Source organism: Leptinotarsa decemlineata, unplaced genomic scaffold (genome assembly GCF_025532065.1).
Source record: "Leptinotarsa decemlineata unplaced genomic scaffold, Ldec_3_MD MMD2_tig00026314_RagTag_RagTag, whole genome shotgun sequence".
Lineage (NCBI taxonomy): Eukaryota > Metazoa > Arthropoda > Insecta > Coleoptera > Chrysomelidae > Leptinotarsa > Leptinotarsa decemlineata.
In genome coordinates, this window is record NW_027412684.1 from 16,092,907 (window position 1) to 16,112,883 (window position 19,977).

Sequence of the window (19,977 nt, forward strand, 5' to 3'; positions counted from 1 at the left end):
TCAACAGTCCTTGTGCGGAAAATGTTTGGATATGTCTGAAGTTCTAAAACCAGTCATATCAGTTGTTAACTTCATCAGATCCACTGGGCTGAATCACCGACAATTCCGCGAGTTTATTCAACAGATTGGAGAAAATGATTTACCATATCATACTGCCGTACGCTGGCTTAGTTGCGGAAAAGTCCTTAAGCGCTTTTTTGAACTTCGAGCAGAGATCGACATTTTTTTAAATGAGAAGCAGCGCCCTTTTGCCGATTTAGAAAATAGTGAATGGATGTGGAAGTTAGCCTTCTATATCGATTTGACAAATCATCATGAATGGACTGAATTTGAGATTGCAAGGAGAAAATCAGCTTCTCTCTGATTTATACACCAATATCAAATCCTTCAGGCAGAAAATAATACTATTTCAATCGCAATTACGTAAAAATGTTTCACACATTTTGAAACATGTGGAATATTCAGCCACACTACAGAGACTGAATTTCCCGTCAATTTTGAATTTTGAGTGCTTTGAAGATAAATTTTGATATTAGTTGGAATTCCATAAGAGTCTTTTACTGGAACAATTTGATAATTTGCATAAATTTGCTCGTGGGTTGTTTTCTATTTTTGGTACTATTTACTTGTGTGAGAAAACGTTTTCCAAGATGAAGTACACAAAGAATGTTTACAGATCTCAATTACCCGATAATTGGTACAAGTAAAATTGATACACAACTACAAAGTATTGTCGATGGAAAATCACAATTACATAAATCTCATTAGTGTTTTCGTTTTACTGTAATTCATTTCAATTATTTGTTGGTTATTAATATACTTTAACTTAGATACTTGAGTTAAGTTTACTTTGTCATCATTTCTGTCGTTAAGTTTTACCTTGCAAGTAAATAAAATCGAGTAATTATCATTCTGTGTTTTCTTCTTCAATTTATCACAGCAATAGTAACAACAATTAGGTAATCATTGGCTGTCGCGGGTCAGATTGATGACAGTAAATAATTGGCTGTCGCCGGCCGGATTGATGACACTGGCGGGCCGGATTTGGCCCGCGGGCCGTAGTTTGGAGACCCCTGGGTTATTACATTGATTTACATAGATTTATTATGATCTCAAGAGACGTAAAAATGAGTTGTGAGTGTTTCCTTCTATAAGTTATTGTCCCCTACAAAAGATAATCCGTAGAAGTTAGAATTCCTGTGAGCTGAGAATTGATGATATCTCACAGTTCTCATTGCGATTCCTGTCATATATTCAACGAACTTTTTTCTGTTACAGATAAAGTCGAGGCCTAACGGCCCCATGATGACGATGGACATATCCAAAACAGAGGCCACTAAGACCACCCCCGGCCAGGCCCCCCAAGAATGCGCAGGCTGCCTCAAACCCATCACTGAGCGGTACCTGCTCAAAGCACTCGACATGTTCTGGCACGAGGACTGTCTCAAATGCGGCTGCTGCGACTGCAGACTCGGCGAAGTCGGTTCCACTCTGTACACCAAGGCAAACCTGATCTTGTGTAAAAGGGACTATCTGAGACTTTTCGGTAATACCGGCTATTGCGCAGCCTGTACAAAAGTGATCCCCGCCTTCGAAATGGTCATGAGGGCAAGAAGTAACGTTTATCATCTAGAGTGCTTCGCGTGTCAACAGTGCAATCATAGGTGAGCTTTCAATGGGTTTTAATATTATTAGATTTTGTTTGAAAAGTTTTACGGATCTCGAAACCATCCTCGTTTCGGGATATCATTGGTGGGGTACCTCAAGGATCGGTTCTGTGGCTACTTCTGTTTATTTGATGTTTGATACGACGATAGTTTGCCAAAAGAATCGACAGTTTTACTTGTTAAAGTCAACTTATACATGAACTAGTTTGAAAAGTTACCTGTTAAAGAAGTCCACAACAAATATCAAGTTTGGTTGAGATACATTGCAAGGAACTAGATATCTGTTTGGGATATCTCAATAGGATGAGACCCTATTATAGCCAGCTTATACATGAAAGGGTTTGAAATGTTACCTGTTAAAGAAATCCACAACAAATATCAAGTTTGGTTGAGATACATTTCCAGGAAATAGACACCTTTTTGGGATATCTCAATAGGATGAGACCCTATTATAGCCAACTTACACATGAAAGGGTTTGGAATGTTACCTGTTAAAGAAATCCACAACAAATATCAAGTTTGGTTGAGATACATTGCAAGGAACAAGACACCTTTTTGGATCATCTCTATAGGATGAGACCCTATTATAGCTCGCTTATACATGAAAGGGTTTGGAATGTTACCTGTTGAAGAAATCCACAACAAATATCAAGTTTGGTTGAGATACATTGCAAGGAACAAGACACCTTTTTGGATTATCTCTATAGGATGAGACCCTATTATAGCTCGCTTATACATGAAAGGGTTTAGAATGTTACCTGTTAAAGAAATCCACAACAAATATCAAGTTTGATTGAGGTACATTACAAGGAACTAGACACCTTTTTGGGATATCTACTTAGGCTACTTCAAAAAAGGTCTCTAGCAAAATTGCTTCGAAAAACTGGTGGATAATAATATTGGCTTGAAGAAAATGAAAGACCGGTAAGAAACAAAAGCCTTCTCAATCATTTCCTTATTAGTCTATGGGCTATGCTTGAAGACTGGCAGTGAACGTTTAAAGTTCATTTCTTTAGATTTGCCTTCTCAACCAGTCAGTGGACTGTCGAAAAAGATAAAAAGAATTAAGTCTGAGTATAACATCAGAACTAACCTCAAATCAGGGCATTCTCACAAAAACTGAGCTAATTGTTTGAATAAATTTGACATTTGACTCAATTACTCAGACATTTTTTAATTCAAGTCAAAATAAGTAATTTGTTTTCATTACAAAGTAACGTTTTTATATTTCTGAAATTAATAATGAAATTTTTCTCATTTTTGATATCAGTTCCTTCTCAACTGACTTCTCTGAATATGTCATTTCTGGTTATTTCACAATTGAAATTGATTTTGATAACTTATTCTTTTTTATAAGATTGTTTTTTCGAATCTGCACATTTGCAGACAATAAAAGTCCAAGCCTGTAATATCCAGGAGTTGATTATGTTCAAACAGTTCATCTGAATTTATCACTTGTGGAGTATCTCAAGGATCGATTCTGGGGCCTCTTCTGTTTATTGTATTTGTAACGGTGGCATTCTCATCAAACTCAAGTATGTGGATGGACTTTCATGTGCGATCTTTTATTTCTCGAACTCTCTCTCGTCTATTAGCACTACTTTGAAAAAATAGATGAACGGTTCGAAAACACAGAAAAATATTTTTGTAACGATTCATTCAAGAGCATGTTTTCTGTTGATATTACAATAGATCAAATACTCAAATGCTCATGAGGGCCAGAGTTAACGTTTATAATCTAGAGTGCTTCGCGTGTCAGCGGTGTAATCATAGGTGAGCTTTTAGTGGGTTTTAGTATGATTTGATTTCGATTAGGAGTCGATTATGTTGCAGTCATTGGTGGGTCTATATGACGGGTGATTTTAGCTTTTGTAATGGGATGTTATGAATTTCCGGGAAGTGTTATTGGTTGCTTGGGAGACGTCTTTACAAATGTTGTTTATTTCACAGAAATGATCGGGCGAGGGTAATTTTTGTATCTGACTCCTACGACAGCTTTTCCGCTACCCTTTTGATATTAGACAATTTCATTGTATTTGTTACACCTTGAATTGCTATTCAATGAACCCTTCTCATCCTGGAATTATATATTTCCTTTTCGAAATGCAATTGTATAATGAATTGTTGAAGAATGTGAAAAAATGTGATGGTTGATGTCGTAAGTTATGTTTCGAATCTAGCAGACGATTGGTCTGGAGATTCAAATATTTGATTAACGATGAGAAACTTCTGATGAATCGTTGAATTACCAAGTCACACAGAAATGAATAAAACCACTTTGATAACTTCCGTTTCAACTACGTCAGAATTATTTCTGCGACATCATGAAGAGATTTTGAGGCGTTATGAGGAATTTGAGGGCTTTTTTCGTTTTTTGAGGAAATTTTGGGAGGATTTTGAGGCGTTATGAGGAATTTGAGGGCTTTTTTTGTTTTGTGAGGGAATTTTTCAAATAATCAAAGTGAGAATTATATTTTAAACATTAATATACGTCATTGTTACCTTCGTTGTACTGTACTGTTTTTTTACGTGGAGGATCAGAAAAATACATTGAAATATTGGTATTCTGAAATGTTCATCATTAAAATATTCTCTTCGACCCCGTTGTTGTTTTCAACCACGATGTTCAATAACTATTCTGATATCTTCATCTTTCTCAGATACCTTTTTACGGAAAATCATCAAAATATTACTTGTGAGGAACGGGCTTTGAGAGAACTGGAGATATACGAATACAGACGATTAAGTTACGATCGAAGTATAATTGGTAAATCTTCCGTATGGAATTGTATAAAAATTGGTAACAGGAGAGATATCAATACCTAATCTTGATTATGCAGTTTCTAGTCCAATGTTATAAGTTTGGACTCTCATTGTCCAGTGTCCTTATTGCTGTACCAATTAATGAATAAATCGTTTGATTTTTAGAATTTGCTGATTGTTTTCAACAACGTACGTCACAACTCAGCAATATAATTCAATTGAACTGTAAAAAAAATGTTTTTATTTCACTGTTTCACTCGTCACTCTTCTCGCTTTCGAATGATTCTGTATTCTGAACCAGTTCTGGAACGAATTAAATCGGCCAAACATTGATATTTTAAGATGTTCATCACAGCCTCAACATCAGCCTCAAAAAAAATCAGGAAATAATTGAAGTGCTTCTATTTATCGATCAGTGCACAACCATGGCAGGTGTCCGGAAGTTATTCGTAACACAATTCCAGCATTCATCGGGGAGTTATGCGAGGTATCGGTTAGTTTTTCACTCGCAATGTTAAACACTTTGATTTATAAACTCATATCACCGTTTTATACCCGTTAAATCGCTTTTGTAGCCTCATGATTTATGAGAGTATCGGCTCAATATGAAAACAGATTTTCCATATAGACTGCGCCCGGGTCCGGCTTTGTGTGCCTTTAAACCTTTTATGTTATAAATTCTATATCTATTATACCGGCTGCTAGATTAAAATGCGTCGGAGAGTGGCGACTTTCATTAACTAGATGCAATATCGACGAAGTGACATTTTACCGGATACTGTTCAGTTTTCAAATTTCGCGATTAACAATGCACTAATTTTTGTTGTGCTAATTTCGAAGCGTAGCATCTATCTTTCAAAATGGAACAAGTTATAGAAACGATTTCCAATTTTACGAAAGTTCGTAAAAAGCCAAAAGATGCAGGTCTGGCTATAATATCAACTATTACAGAATACTATGAAATGAGTAGTATCAAACTAGTGGAAGCATATAAATTCTTTGCAAAGAGAATGGACTTGAATTTGAGAAACAAAAAAATTCTAATTCATCGTCTTATCGACTCCGACTCTGACATCAGCGGACTGAACAGCGACGATATTATGTCGGGCGAAGAAAGCCAAGCGACAAAGGTCCCAAAAAAGAGGGCAAAAAGAGCCAAAATCAAATAAAACCACACCCGCCGTATCACAAAAGCCGGGCGTGGTACTGAAAGATCAAATTCAAAAGCCCACTCAGAAAACTGAGTCGGTAAATACAGAGGAAACAGAAGTCCCGCCACCTGACTCAATGGAAGTAGGCGACGAAGAACTAGTAACAGACGCCCCGAAAAATGACCTTGCAGAAACACACAAAAAAGCGGATAAGCCTCCACCTATAACCATCCGTGCAAAAGAAAAGTGGATTGCTGCTGCGCAAAACATCTCCATATTGGGGGCGGTGAATACAACAGATGGAATTAAAGTCCATCTTAAAAATACTGATGATTATAGGAGAATTACTCGGATCCTCGATCAAGAGAAAATACCCTACAACACTTATACAATGAAAAGCGAAAAACCACTCAGAGTAGTTTTTCGCGGGGTCCCGGAGTCGATGGAGTGTGACAACATCAAGACCGAACTCCAGGGTAAAGGATTTGAGATCCTTTCCGTAGCCCGCCTGAGTAAAGCTAACAAGGTACCGATACCGTTCGTGCTTGTTTTGGTCCCAAGGAGCCAAAACAAAATATCTGAGATCACCGAAATTCAAAACGTGCGTGTAAGCGCCGAAACACAGAAGCCGAGAAACCGAGCGGGTCAATGTAACAGATGCCAAAAGTTCGGTCATACGCAAGGCAACTGTGAATCAGTTCCAGCCTGCGTCAGATGTGCCGGACGTCACATGACCAAGAAATGCTAAAGACCTAAAAACTCGCCCTTGCGATGCTTTAACTGCAAGGGAGAACACCCAGCGAGCTTCCATGGGTGCTCAGAACGCACTGAAAATAAAAGGGCCTCAGATAGGCCGAACGAAAACAGACAGACCACAAACCCAAGGCCTGTCGAAAGAAACACAATCAGGAGCGACGTCTCGTACGCGAGGGCCGTCTCATCGTCAGAGAACGCCTGCAGTTCTCCCGAAGATCTCCCAACGGCCTTAGGGCAGCTGCAGGCACTTCAAGTGAAGTTTCCGGTACTGCAATCCATGCTTGCAAGAAATAGTGCCTAAACGGCCGCAAAGCCAAAGAAGTACGCTGCGACTTCCATACACAGGGCCAAGAGCCAAAAGAAGCCGACAATCCCCTGCGGCCCCGCCACAGGAACCCAAAGGAAAATCGAATAGCTATAAGGATAATGGGCCATATATGCCCAAAAATCTGACTGGAATAAGATAACGAGTGTAATTAACAATGTATTCCGATGATGAAACTTTGAAAGGTTGAGAGAGCTACGAGTGAAGTGCAAATCAAAGATAGTTTGGAAGATTCATCAAAAATTGATGAAAAGAAATTGTATTTATTGAATATATTGGGTAGAGACTTCGCGTCTCTGTTAGTACATTAGATCTGTTGAATTATTCGTGTTTAAAGTAACCATGATTAGCAAAAATCTGTACTTTGTGATCTTGACAACGTTACTTCAAATTTCTGTATGGTTGAATTGATAACTTTTTTGAAACAGACGTCCAAAGAATATCAGATTTCATAGAAATAAGAAAACACAGGCTAGTCAAAGTAGTCAACATTGAATATATTTGATTGACCAACTGCCAAACTAATAAATTGGACAGAAACAGGCCTACTTTGACATTTGACATTCAGTTGACAAAGATAATAACATATCGAGATCGGTATTCATTTGCCATAGGGCCTATGACATTTGCAGTGACCTATGAAATTGAGATGTATATAAAATGAACAAGAGAGGGCCCAATATTGAATCTTGAGAAACACCGTTTACAATTTGTATTAAATCAGATTTCTCACAACTCTTTAAAGACGATTGCGAAGGTAACTTTTCAGTAGTGCTACAGCATATATTGAAAGCTCTAGGTAGCCCAAAATAGCAAAGAGAAGGTCATGGTGTCTGCGATCGAACGCCTTAGTCCAATAATATCAGAAGACAGAGTTTGTTATTATCAATTGATCTGTGCACATCATCCACAACTTTCAGAAAAGCAGTCGTACAATTGTGACTGTGATTGACACTCCGATAATATATCGAAGTCATTCAGATAATCACGCATCTGCGAGTTCAGTATTTTTTCAAAAACTTTTGAGAGCGCACATAAAATGCTAAATGGCCGGAGATCGCCAAAACTTTCGGGGTTAAAATTTTTGGCCAACGGAAGAACATTTGCTTGCTTCCAGATGGATGGATAGGAATTAGTAGATATGCACTGATTGAATAAGTGAGTGATATGAGATATGATAGAAGTATTTGTCACTGAAATGCGAGAAAAAATTAATTTATGATGTAAAATATTAATTCCACGTTTATAAATAGAGCATTAGTATCAATACCGTTCCGATGATGAACTACGGTTCATCTGAAGTCTCATCTATAAGACTTTCATCATTGAATTACCCTACTTGATTCTCTACTTTGGTGCATTGTGGAGTATTTTTTAGGTGGAGATCTCTTGTCAGTAAATACTGGATCAGAGCTCAATAGTAGTCTAATTTATAACGTCGCAATTACAAATATATCTGCTGAACTTTTGAACGTAATCTTAAGGATGGAAACGAAAGTATTTATTGTGAGACTAGCAGCCTTTTTCAACATCATGCCTATAGGTAACATTTATTTTTCAATAACAGTGGATCCAGATAATAAAGTTTTGCTTTGAAAAGATAGACTGATCATTCAAATAGATAGATAAATACTTTATTGTTATTGTTGTAGAATTGGCCGCCGTGGTAGTGCGCCCAATTCACGATTGGAAGGCCATGGGTTCGCCGCCTCGACTAGATATTTTTCTCGAGAGAATTTATCTGGTTGAAGCTGGGATTCCAGCTGGTAGACTGGTAGAAACAAATCTAATGAACTTTAAACGTTCAAGCCAGTCTCTATATACCTACACAGTAGGTTGAATGGACTGACGCCGTTCAGAAAACAACTACTCCTCTGGCTAATACCACGATGAGCGTTGGGTTATATCTGACAGGCGTCAGTGCAGGAATCTTCACAGAAAATGTCCTGCATATGCAATTGGCAATACAACTGAAAGAGTCGACCTTCAATTTTGGAACGGGCTCACTTGCAGATCGGTTTCGGGCTCATTAGCCACTCATCAGTGCAAGATAGTGGCCGTCATCGACCTAAAGTCAATGATATTCCATAATTGAAAATCGGAATTCTTTCAGAGTATTTCATTCTTCTTCGTAAGTTGGAGCGAACAACAAAATGTCACTCCATCTAGTGAATGAGGTACTAACCAACTGCATATCCAAAATTTGCCCGATTCCTCTGAATAAGGAAGAAAAACTTTCTTATTAGTCAGTAGGCTATGCTTGAAGACTGGCAGTAAACAAATCTAAAGAAATGAACTTTAAACGTTCGACCCAGTCCCGGATAAAACTACACAGTAGCTTGAATGGACTGACACCTATCAAAAAACAACTACTCCCCTGGCTAGTACCACGAAGGGCGTTGGATTATATCCGAAATAAAAAAAAAAGTATGTGTGAGATTTTTTATCCGTTTGAAAGACATATTGATGCCATTATGTGTAGAATATAACAATGTTCAAAAGTCCGCCATGGCTTCTCTTGATGGAGTCATCCGAAACGTCAAGTTTTCCATGACCCTGGTGCATAAATCAGGCTGAAATCGACCGATGGCATGGGTTATGTTGGCTTTGAGAACCGTTGTGGTTTGTGGCTTATTTATATACAGCTGGGACTTGAAAAAACCTCACAAGAAAAAGTCTAACGGGTCAAATCCCACGACCTCTGTGACAAGATCACATCACTCCCTCGTGAGATGACCATGCCCTTAAATCGCTCGTGCAGAATATCTAATGTGGCAGGAGCTGTTTGGCACGTAGGGCCATTCTGTTGGAATCAATATCTTCCAATTCAGGCCAACGCCGTTCTCGAAGAAATATGAATCGATGATACAGCCAGCCCAAAATCCATACCAAACAGTGACTTTTTCGGGATACATTGGATGCTCTTTGATCTCATATGGATCGATATCGTCTCACATTCAACAATTTCGTTTGTTCATGTGCCAATTAATCCATAGATGATTGTTTATCAATTGTCAAAGTTCAGAAGTCCCTGTTGAAAGATCCGTTACTGAGCCAAGGAATTTCAGCCCTCTGCTGACCACATCATTCAGCAAATCACAGTTTAGATGGAAAAGCCAGTCTTTTACTTAGGTGGAGCCACGGTTAGAGAAGCTGTCTTTCTGTTTTGGAGCAGCTTTTGGTGACATCTTGTTTGATCATATTCTCATTGTTGAAATTCCTCCTTTATGTACAATTTGGACCATCTAAAGAAAAGTTTTGGGCCAGGGGACGAAATACAAATATACAAGAGGTTCAACATTCATCTCAGTCACTGACATGGATATGTGTTGAATGACCCCCAAATGCAAAAAAAACAAGCGTGATTTCACACCCAGTCACCTCCGCTGCCAATAATTCAGATTGTAAAATATCGAAAGCATTCAGATGTTGCATCGAATAAATAGGAGGCAATCAGGTTGAATGCAATGGGTACGTTATACCCAACATACAGTTCGGGCAATGAAAGATTACACATGTATCGTCAACGTATGAATTCATACCAGAGTATGTGGCTACTGCTCTGAACGACCTAACCTTTGGATTTTATGATTTTGAGTCAACTTCTAAAATTCGTCAAAACTTCAATAAGTTCTCTGGAAATACAATATATTTCATATTCTCAATTCGATTACTGACAATATAAATATATCACTTTGCGGCCAAATTTGAAGTTGCAATTTTTAATTATGATATAAAATTTACTCACAGTGGAAATAACTGTTTATGGACAACTAAAGAATGGAAAGGTAGGAACTCCTCAATGAACATGAAAACAATGTAAACTGTGAAACATTAGTGAAGGTCATGAATTGGTTTTAAAATCGTAATAAAATTACCGACGACTCTCGTTTTTATGGCTATCTCTCTTCAATGTATCGAGTGAATCCTTAAGAGCTTTCGCTGTTTCAACTGACATGTGGATGGCCGTTGCCTGTAGAACTTTCGGTCTCCATGCAATGGCTCCATTACGCAATAACTCATCTGAGTAAACTAAAAAGTTAGCCCTAACTACATTTATATTATGTGTTTAATCTTATCTTGAACGTGAAGGAATGACATTTTTTATAACATTTCAAACTACCAAATGTTGCACTCACTCAGTACTGTAATAAATAATAATAATAATAATAATAAGAGAGGGTGTCCTCAGGGACGCCCTCTGAATTGACCAGCGCGGCGTCACAAAAATATTTACAATCCAGCTACTAGAATTATTTTGAGAATTTACAACTGTAAAACGTGTCGTAAAACTACGAAGACTGTGTATGTTTGGATGAAAACAGTGTTACTTCAAGAAGACTCTCATCTACAGTGTGTTCAATACGTGCAATGTGGACGATTATTTCCCTCAATACATAAAAACGATAAAAAAGTTGAATCCCAAATTAGCTTTCACTACAAACAAAAATAAAATAATGAACTTATTCCAGAACAAGGTTAGAGCAAAATACATATAGCTTTGCCGGTCTAGGAAAACAAATGGATCGAATTTGGTTAAAGAGTTTGAAATACAAAATTCAGAATGTATGTAAAATGACATTACTGTTCTATACATTTGGCGGTTCAAGTTCACTATATTGAGACTTACAAACATCTTTCTACAACGCCCGTAAAAAAGATAATTCCAAGTCACTTGAAAACCTAACAAATTTCTATCTTTGTCATTTACGCCCATAAAGAAATCAAATGAAGTTTAGAAATCATGTGACTTTCTTCTGCTATTTTGAAAAATGGCAAAGAAAGCAGTCGATAATAATACTGATGACGCATGTGCATGTGTAATCTTTTGTTGCCCCATCTGTAGTTAATCCGAACGCAATGACAAACGGCTCCAACACGCGATTACTCATTACTTACACGTTGCGCTGTACACGGTCGCTCATTATATTCAATTGACCTGTCACTGCTGACTTATTCCATATGCTCGCCCTGGAGCAGGATTTCGTTCGACCTTTTTCGTTTGACAACGACACCGGCTTGTTTTTCTTGTCGTCGATTGAATGGACGGTTAATACGGGAAGTTGGTATGAGAAGCCGATTTATGATGCTGCCGGTTGATCGAATCATGCGTGTAGTGGTTATACGAGGCGATACGCTTCAACTTGGCGTATCGAGTTTTTTCCAGGACAGAGATACGATGATTTCTTAAAGACTTGAATTGAGAACAGTTATAGTTCATATAATGAATATAGTTTGATAACACCTCTTTTTCTCATTGCTCACCATCGCTATTGGAATCACTACACAGAAAAAAGTCTGCGTTGTTATCACACTCGTTATTACTATTAGTACTTGTCCAAGAACGCCACATTTCAAACAGATAAAAAAAGTTTTAAGTAATTATAACTGCACTAATATCGAATTTCAACACCCATGTCGCGATCAGTTCCTGAACTGAACATTGTCAACACGACTGCTATAACCATCCTCGCATTCTATTCGTCACCGTAACATGACGACAAATTTAATTTCATGACTCTTCAGCCAATCATAACAATCGGTTAGTAAAAATTATCCAACACGAACCGCCAATTCTTCAGTCAACGTGGACTAGTTGGCAGCTGCTTTATTTCTTTGTATTGGTTTTTTTGACCTTTGAGAACGTCGACACCTTTAACTATGTGCAATACCGGTTACTTTGACTATACTAATGTACAAGAACAACATAGAAATTATTGTTTCATGGTGAATTTCACTAGTTCGGACTTCCATTGACTGATATGATATTAAAAAATGTCAAATGAGAAGAATTGAAAATCATAGCTGAAAATAACAATTATATTGAGTAGAAAAAACCCTGAACTGAAATTACAATGAAATAAAATACAAGCAACAATTAAAAATTGAACAATTAAAGAGAAAAAAAAAAGAATTTCAAACCAAGATACTTCAGGAACTTTCGACTGTTAGTTTTTGGAAATTGTAGGATGTAGAAAAACCAAACTGAAAGTTTGTGATATCACATAATGAGAAAAAGAATTACTTCGCTTGGAATTTATTTCATAATTCTCAGGAATACCAGAGAAGCTTCGATATTACGATAAGTAATGAACAGTATCGAGGAAAAAATTGCAACAAAAAGTGAAGGTCCTCATTTAAAATTTCGTAATTGAGGGAGCCAATGATACTCTGTATACAAATGTGATGATCATATTCTGTATAATGTATAGGTTCCAATGGCAAATAAAAAAGAGGAAGCAAAATAGAGAATTTCGAAATTTTTTTTCCGTATTTCTTAGGAATGAAAAGAGCTAGAACCGATTTTTCACCGAAAGTATGCAACCTATTGAAATATTTTATGGATCTTTAGTAATTTTTTCAAGTCGACTTATTTGTTTTCATCTATCTGCTTTTTAAAATCATCCCAAACATTTCTGGTGTAATCATCAATTGTGAAAGGCAACTATAACTACAAATACTGGATACATTTGTGATTCCGCCTAGATAGGAACCACAAAGAGCCCGAACAATGCCATCAGTAACAGTATCAATTCGCAGCGAGAGGCCCCTTTCAATTACATCAAAAATGAGGAACATTGCAGGCCCATTAAATCTGCGGAATACAGATATAACTATAATGGCGCGGCTAACAATGCCCTTCCATATATTTTCGTTTATTAGCCTCGATTTCCACCTAACTGCCCGCCATAAAGTCGAAATCTGAACATCGCGATAAACCGACCATTGTTTACTTGATTGTTAAATTTATGTTTGTACAAATTAAATCTGCTGCACTGCCGCTATCTGGCGGTAACAAAAGTTGACAATCAGGTAAAGTGCCCGCCACCGTGCGGCCTGAGCGGCAAATCATTGTTCCTCACAATGTCGGGGCCATTATAGTTGAAATTATATCGCCGAAAACAAAGTGCTCGGATTTGTACATCATCCATAGAATTCCGGATTTATGGCGGTGCCTGCTGCCGTCTAATGAAATTTGAATCTGAGGGTGATATTTGTCCACCGCAATAGAAGTTTTTACTATTTTCAACTGACTTGAACAGAGGGAAAGATTTCAAAGTTATAATTTTTGATAATTCTGTTCCTCTCGGTCAGCTTTCAGGAGTCACATGTTTGGTTTGGTAAACACGACCGAATGAAGGTGGAGGGTCCAACCAACACCATTTTTGTGTCGAATATCTAAATGTCAGGTCGAGTAGATCACGCCATTGCAAGAACTCATACTTCTTCAGCAAGGAAGTCATCAAGCAGAATACAACTTACTCCAACGAAAATGTACCCAGAATCTCTACTTTATCAGCTCTTCTGAAAGCACGTATTGATAATTAATGAGTAGATTTTGTGGCCTCTGGCTGGCTATATTGTTATTCATCCTCAGTTTCTTATACACTACTGAAACCTACTTACTGATCACTTTTTTGTTGTTTGGGAGACGTTTGATTCTCCATCAACTATTTCCTACAATTTTCTGGACAATAAGCAGCATCTTGCGATTTTTGCGTATTCTTACTTCAGACTCGTCTTGCATGATATGAAACATCATATTCGCATGAAATGAAAAGAGCTTCTTCCATTTTTCGTTGAACTGTCAGCAGCCAAAATCTCCGTTATACAGCCCTATTTTAGTCAGATGTTACCTAAGTAAAGGGTGTATAAAAATAATACGTGTAATTATTTCATTTCCAGAACTAGCTTTATACCACTACCTCTCAGCTGACATTTAGGACTCGATAAGTAAAGACGGATTTTTCCAAGACGTACAAGAAATAAATGCTGCTTATAGTCTGGGTCTCATTGATTTAGATACCTGTGTATATAGTCAGAAATAGGGATGTCTTTTGTTGGTGCATCTGCATTAGTGCTACCCCAGCTTTTTACTTAATACTTTCTGAAAGTAATAAGTGAGTCTGTGATCTAGTATCAATACCAGACATTGAACTTTCTCCAACTACTTGTATCTCTTCACCTTTGAGTTTTTGAAGTTTTAGTCCCACTATCTTAGTCTTGAAGGTTGCTGCACAGGTTTTCCTTATTTACCCTCACCTATTGGAACTTATTTGTTTCATGCTGCTTTGGTATCACCATAATGATGAGTGGTTGCTCAAACGCTACATCTTTTCATCACACACACAAGTACACTTTTAGCCATTCCATTCACAAATCTTATTATTCAGCATGACATTAATATTGATGAAACATTTATTTTATATGAAATCAATCTAATAGAGCTGATAGATACAATAAAACAGTTCAAAAATAAAACTTCTTGTGGCATCGATAACATATCGATAAGAATTTTTGAGAATATGCCAATCTTTACTCTAGAGTTACTAGTCAATCTTATTAATGACTCCTTTGCCAAGGGAACCTACCCACAATTCTTAAAAGCAAATGTTGTGATCCCCATTCACAAAGGGGGTGACACCTCAGATCCCTCAAACTTTCGACCCATCTCGCTTATTCCAACCCTTGGTAAAATTATAGAAAAATTGGTAAAAATTAGGTTGATGAATTTCATATCTGCCAACAAAATCTCAAATCCTCAACAATTTGGCTTTCAATCCAAAAAGAGTACAGGGGATGCAATTTTCCATCTGCTAAAAAGACTTTACTCTGAGTTGAACCTGAAAAAAAAATGCGCAGCAGTCTTCTGTGACTTATCGAAAGCTTTCGATTGTGTGAACCACGAAATTCTGCTACGCAAACTCCAACACTATGGTTTCAGAAATCAAAGCCTCATCTGGATGAAATCATATATGAGTCAACGAACCCAAGTTGTGAGAACTGACACACTGTCAGATATTGTCTCTGTTAGACACGGAGTACCCCAAGGCTCGGTACTGGGGCCAGTATTGCTTTTGTTGTATTTCAATGATCTAGCTTATATTGATTCTGAGGGAACGTTCACAATTTTTGCAGATGATACAACCATCCTGTGGCATGACACTAATGAAAATGATCTTCAAAACAAAATAGCACAAGATATTCTTAAAGTGTCAGAGTGGTGCAACTCCAATCTGCTATTCTTCAATATAGAAAAAACCAATCTGATATCATTCAATTGCAACTTGTCAGGCATTCCGATGGGTGATGATTTTATATCAAACAAAAAACTAAATAAATTTCTTGGAATCAATCTGGACAGCAACCTCAATTTCAATAACCATATTAATTTGCTGAGCAAAAAAATAGCTTCGGGATGTTATGTTTTACGAACGGTGTCAAATGAATTGGGTATTGTAACTGCAAAAATTGTGTACCACGCTGTGGTTGAATCGCATCTAAGACATGGCATATCATTCTGGGGCACCTGCAACCAACAACACTTCAATACAGTCTTCATTCTCCAAAGCGTGCCATCCGATATCTGTGCAAAGTTGGGCCTAGAGAGTCTTGTAAACCCTTGTTCAAGGAGCAAAAATTACTAACACTTTCTTCTTTATTCATACTCGAAACTGTGTGCCTAGTACATAAGAACAAATCATCTTACGATGTTGTTGTTGGTTTCACTCGCCAAAGCGACAAATTAAGACTGCCTATTCCATCATCAAATTTGATTGAAAACTCATTGATCTATAATGCAGCTAAAATATATAACCATCTACCGACCAGTCTTAAAGATATCCAATCACCTTATCAGTTCAGGAAATCTGTAAAGCAAGTTCTCATTGACCGGGTGTTTTATAGTGTTCAGAGTACTTTGATAAATATATGGATGGAATTCTGAAATAAAATTATTCCCTGTTCAAGCACTGCTTATGTTGATTTTAATAGCTCCTGCAATTTTGAAAACAGTGTCTGTTTATCTTATTTATTTATATATTTTATTTATTGACTTCCTTATTTTCCTGTTAATGTCTGACTATTCGTTCATTTAGGATTTATATAAATATGTATGTGTGTGGTATTTATGTGCGTTTATATATGCATTTTCATTTATTTATCTATAATTGTTTTAGCTGTGCACTAAAAATCGTAACCATATGTCAGTATGACACATACATTAAACCAATGTATATGTATAATATACAGTGCTAGTCAAAAGTCCCCTCCCCCCCTCGTATCTTTTGAACGGGTATACTTCTAATAATGAAATTTGGAGGGTGGAAATAAACGGATGTAGGCTTCTTAACTGGATATAACAGGTGACGCAATAGTCATAAATGACGTCACAAGGCCACTGTGACCAAAAATTTTAAATGGGACCCTATGGCAAGTGATAGCTCGTTTGAAAGGTATTGAAAATACCTATTCAGTCATACCAATTTTGTTTGGGTTTCGGCTGATTTTGATTGATAAATTGAAGAAATACGAAAATTATAGTTTCGCATTTAATTAATAAAGATTTAAGAACCAGTTCTTATAATAAGTGTTCAAAATGTGCTCCATCTACTTCCTGGCAGTAATGCATCCTATTGCTAAACTCTTGTCGTACTCGTCCCAGTGTGTCAGCGGAAATTGCCCTACATTCTTCAACAATTCGTTGTTTCAGAATAGCAATACTGTCAGGTGCTGTAGCGTAAACCTTAGATTTCAAGTACCCCCATAGAAAAAAATCTAATGGTGTAAGGTCCGGTGACCGAGCTGGCCATTCGATCGAACCTCGTCGTCCAATCCATCTACCACGATATTCTTCATCTAGGTAACGTCTTACTGCACCGTAATAGTGTGCAGGAGCACCATCTTGTTGAAACGTTATTTCCAAGTTGTCGAATTCATCTGGATTATCTTCTACAATTTCAAGAATTAACGCCTCAATATCAGTTTGTAACATCTCCAGATACAATTCACCGGTTAAGTTAGCATTGAGAAAAAGAGGCCCAACTATGTGGTTTCCCAAAATACCTGCCCAAACATTTACTTTTTCTGGAAATTGAGTATGTTTTTCACGAAAGATGTGAGGATTTGTGTCACTCCAATACCTCACATTTTGAGTGTTAACATTTCCATTGAGAAAGAAAGTACTTTCGTCATTGAAACAAATTGTCTGTATGTAGCCTGGTTGTTGGTTCATTTTATCGGACATAGTTTCACAGAATTCTAGTCTTCGGTCGGGGTCATCATCTGAAAGTTGGTGCACCATTTTTAATTTGTAAGGATGAAATTTGTTTTTAGCCAACACCCTATGTACTGTCCTTTGACTGACTTCACAGATAGACGCAACTTGGGCTGTGGAAGAAGTAGGGTTCACTACCATTTCTCCAAGTATGTCAATTTTTTTGTCATCACTAATTGTTGGTCGACCAGATCGTTTGGCATCTTGAACACTACCTGATGCTTGAAACTTCCGAAGAAGCTCCCTCAAATAAACCCTCGATATAGGGCGATCGGGGTACCTCTCATTAAACAGTCGTTCCGCTGCATGGAAATTGTTTCTACATTCACCAATTATTAAGATAGCTGCTACTTTGTCGGCTACAGTACGTACCATTTTGCCTATGTAAACACTTAAACGTCTCATTAAACAATAGCTTAGGTAAATTTTCATGGTATAAACACTTTTGACAAGTAGATAATTCAAACACGTCAACCTTTTTGACAATGAACCAGAGGCGTACTTTAAAATCTTTATTAATTAAATGGGAAACAATAATTTTCGTATTTCTTCAATTTATCAATCAAAATCAGCCGAAACCCAAACAAAATTGGTATGACTGAATAGGTATTTTCAATACCTTTCAAACGAGCTGTCACTTGCCATAGGGTCCCATTTAAAATTTTTGGTCACAGTGGCCTTGTGACGTCATTTATGACTATTGCGTCACCTGTTATGACCAGTTAAGAAGCCTACAACCGTTTATTTCCACCCTCCAAATTTCATTATTATGAGTATACCCGTTCCAAAGATACGAGGGGGGGAGGGGACTTTTGACTAGCACTGTATAGTTATTGTAGTGAAACTCATTTATACATGATTAGCTTTGTCAACGAGTTTATACTTTGAACAATAAAGCATATTTGATTTGATTTGATCCCCTTCTCATTCCTTATCGCCATATTCGAGCCTTGTTACCAGATTACTGTCTTTTCACCAGATTTATCCTATTCATCCTGGTTGCTTATCCTTTTTCCTCCATTCATTCTCTTCCTTTCATGCTTTTCAATAGATTGGCGAAAAGATCACACAATCTTCTTTCAGTATACATACATCTTTACGTTCGCTTCCTGCCCTTGGTCTTGCTCCCTTTATTGAACCAAGATCTGCTTATCTCGTTCCCTATGTTTCCAAACCATCATCAGTACTCTGCCCAACAAAGAAAATACAAAAATTTTGGAGAAAAAAGTTTAGGCCGGGCTAGGACCACTTTCCACCCCAGCTTGTTGATGTTTTCTTGGATTTCTCTTCTTTTGGATGGATCTTCTATTAAGGCTAGCCTCGATTCGTTTTGACGAGTAATGTTATTCAAAATTTATTACTGAGAGCAATTCCCAGCTTTGACAGAGCCTAACTAATGATAATGTTCGTATAGCACTTTATTTCAAGAGTTTCTTTTGAGATCGAAGTAATCGGCTGCTGCAAATTGATATAAATAATTACTCTAAGCGTTCTCCTTCTATCCAGGAACTTGATCCAGAAGGAAGGGGCACATTGTGAATTGGTTTGATATGAGTTGGACCATTTCTATATTTAAACTGAACGGTTTTTGAAGTTATGGCGAAGGATTCGGGATCAACAGAAATATATTCTAAGTTTATTTAACAATCGAGATTATGGTGTAAATAAGTACGAGCATGTTTCTGAATGAAATATGATTCGAGAACGTGTTCTTTATTAGTGAAAAACACCTGAAACGCGTAACAATTCAGCAAGCCTCGATAGTGAACCGATGATAAAACTTCCGTACATCTACTTCCGTAAAACTACGTACATCCGGACAGATCCCGGACTATCATCGTCTTCCGTCTCTCCCACGTTTCCCGTTCCAAAATGTTAATCTCAAACATTCTGAGACAAATATCACATTACACTTCCGAGGGTTGTACTACTTGAAGGGAATTCGTTTACAGCTCGCTTGTTGCATTTTACAATCCATGCATTTGCACAAGTCGTTACCTGTGAGAGGCGATCTGCATATCTTTGCATTATTAAGTTCGGAGAAGATGCTTGCGGTGTTGAGATCATCAACTGTGAAAAATTACTGCTTTTATCCAGTAGGGGGGGGGGAATTTTATTTTACAAATACGAGTCGGCTTCTTGATGTTTTGTGTTAGTTTCAATACTACTAGTTTGGGCCACAGGAGTCGAATGTAAGGTGTTACAGTTGAAGGACGTTTGGAAACTTTATATCTATTTACGATCGAAAAAGGAACCATT

The 19,977-nt window shown here is 37.3% G+C and overlaps 1 protein-coding gene across 2 annotated transcripts in view; it reads left to right on the top strand.

Moving 5' to 3' along the window:
* LOC111502538 (LIM domain only protein 3) overlaps window positions 1-19,977 on the top strand; it is a 175,946-nt gene that overhangs the window by 142,591 nt on the left and 13,378 nt on the right. For both annotated transcript variants that reach the window (XM_023156640.2, XM_074181467.1), the window contains one exon: window positions 1,279-1,664. In XM_023156640.2, coding sequence (XP_023012408.1) covers window positions 1,303-1,664 — 362 coding nt within the window. In that variant the 5' untranslated portion in view covers window positions 1,279-1,302. The remainder of the gene's footprint in view (window positions 1-1,278; window positions 1,665-19,977) is intronic.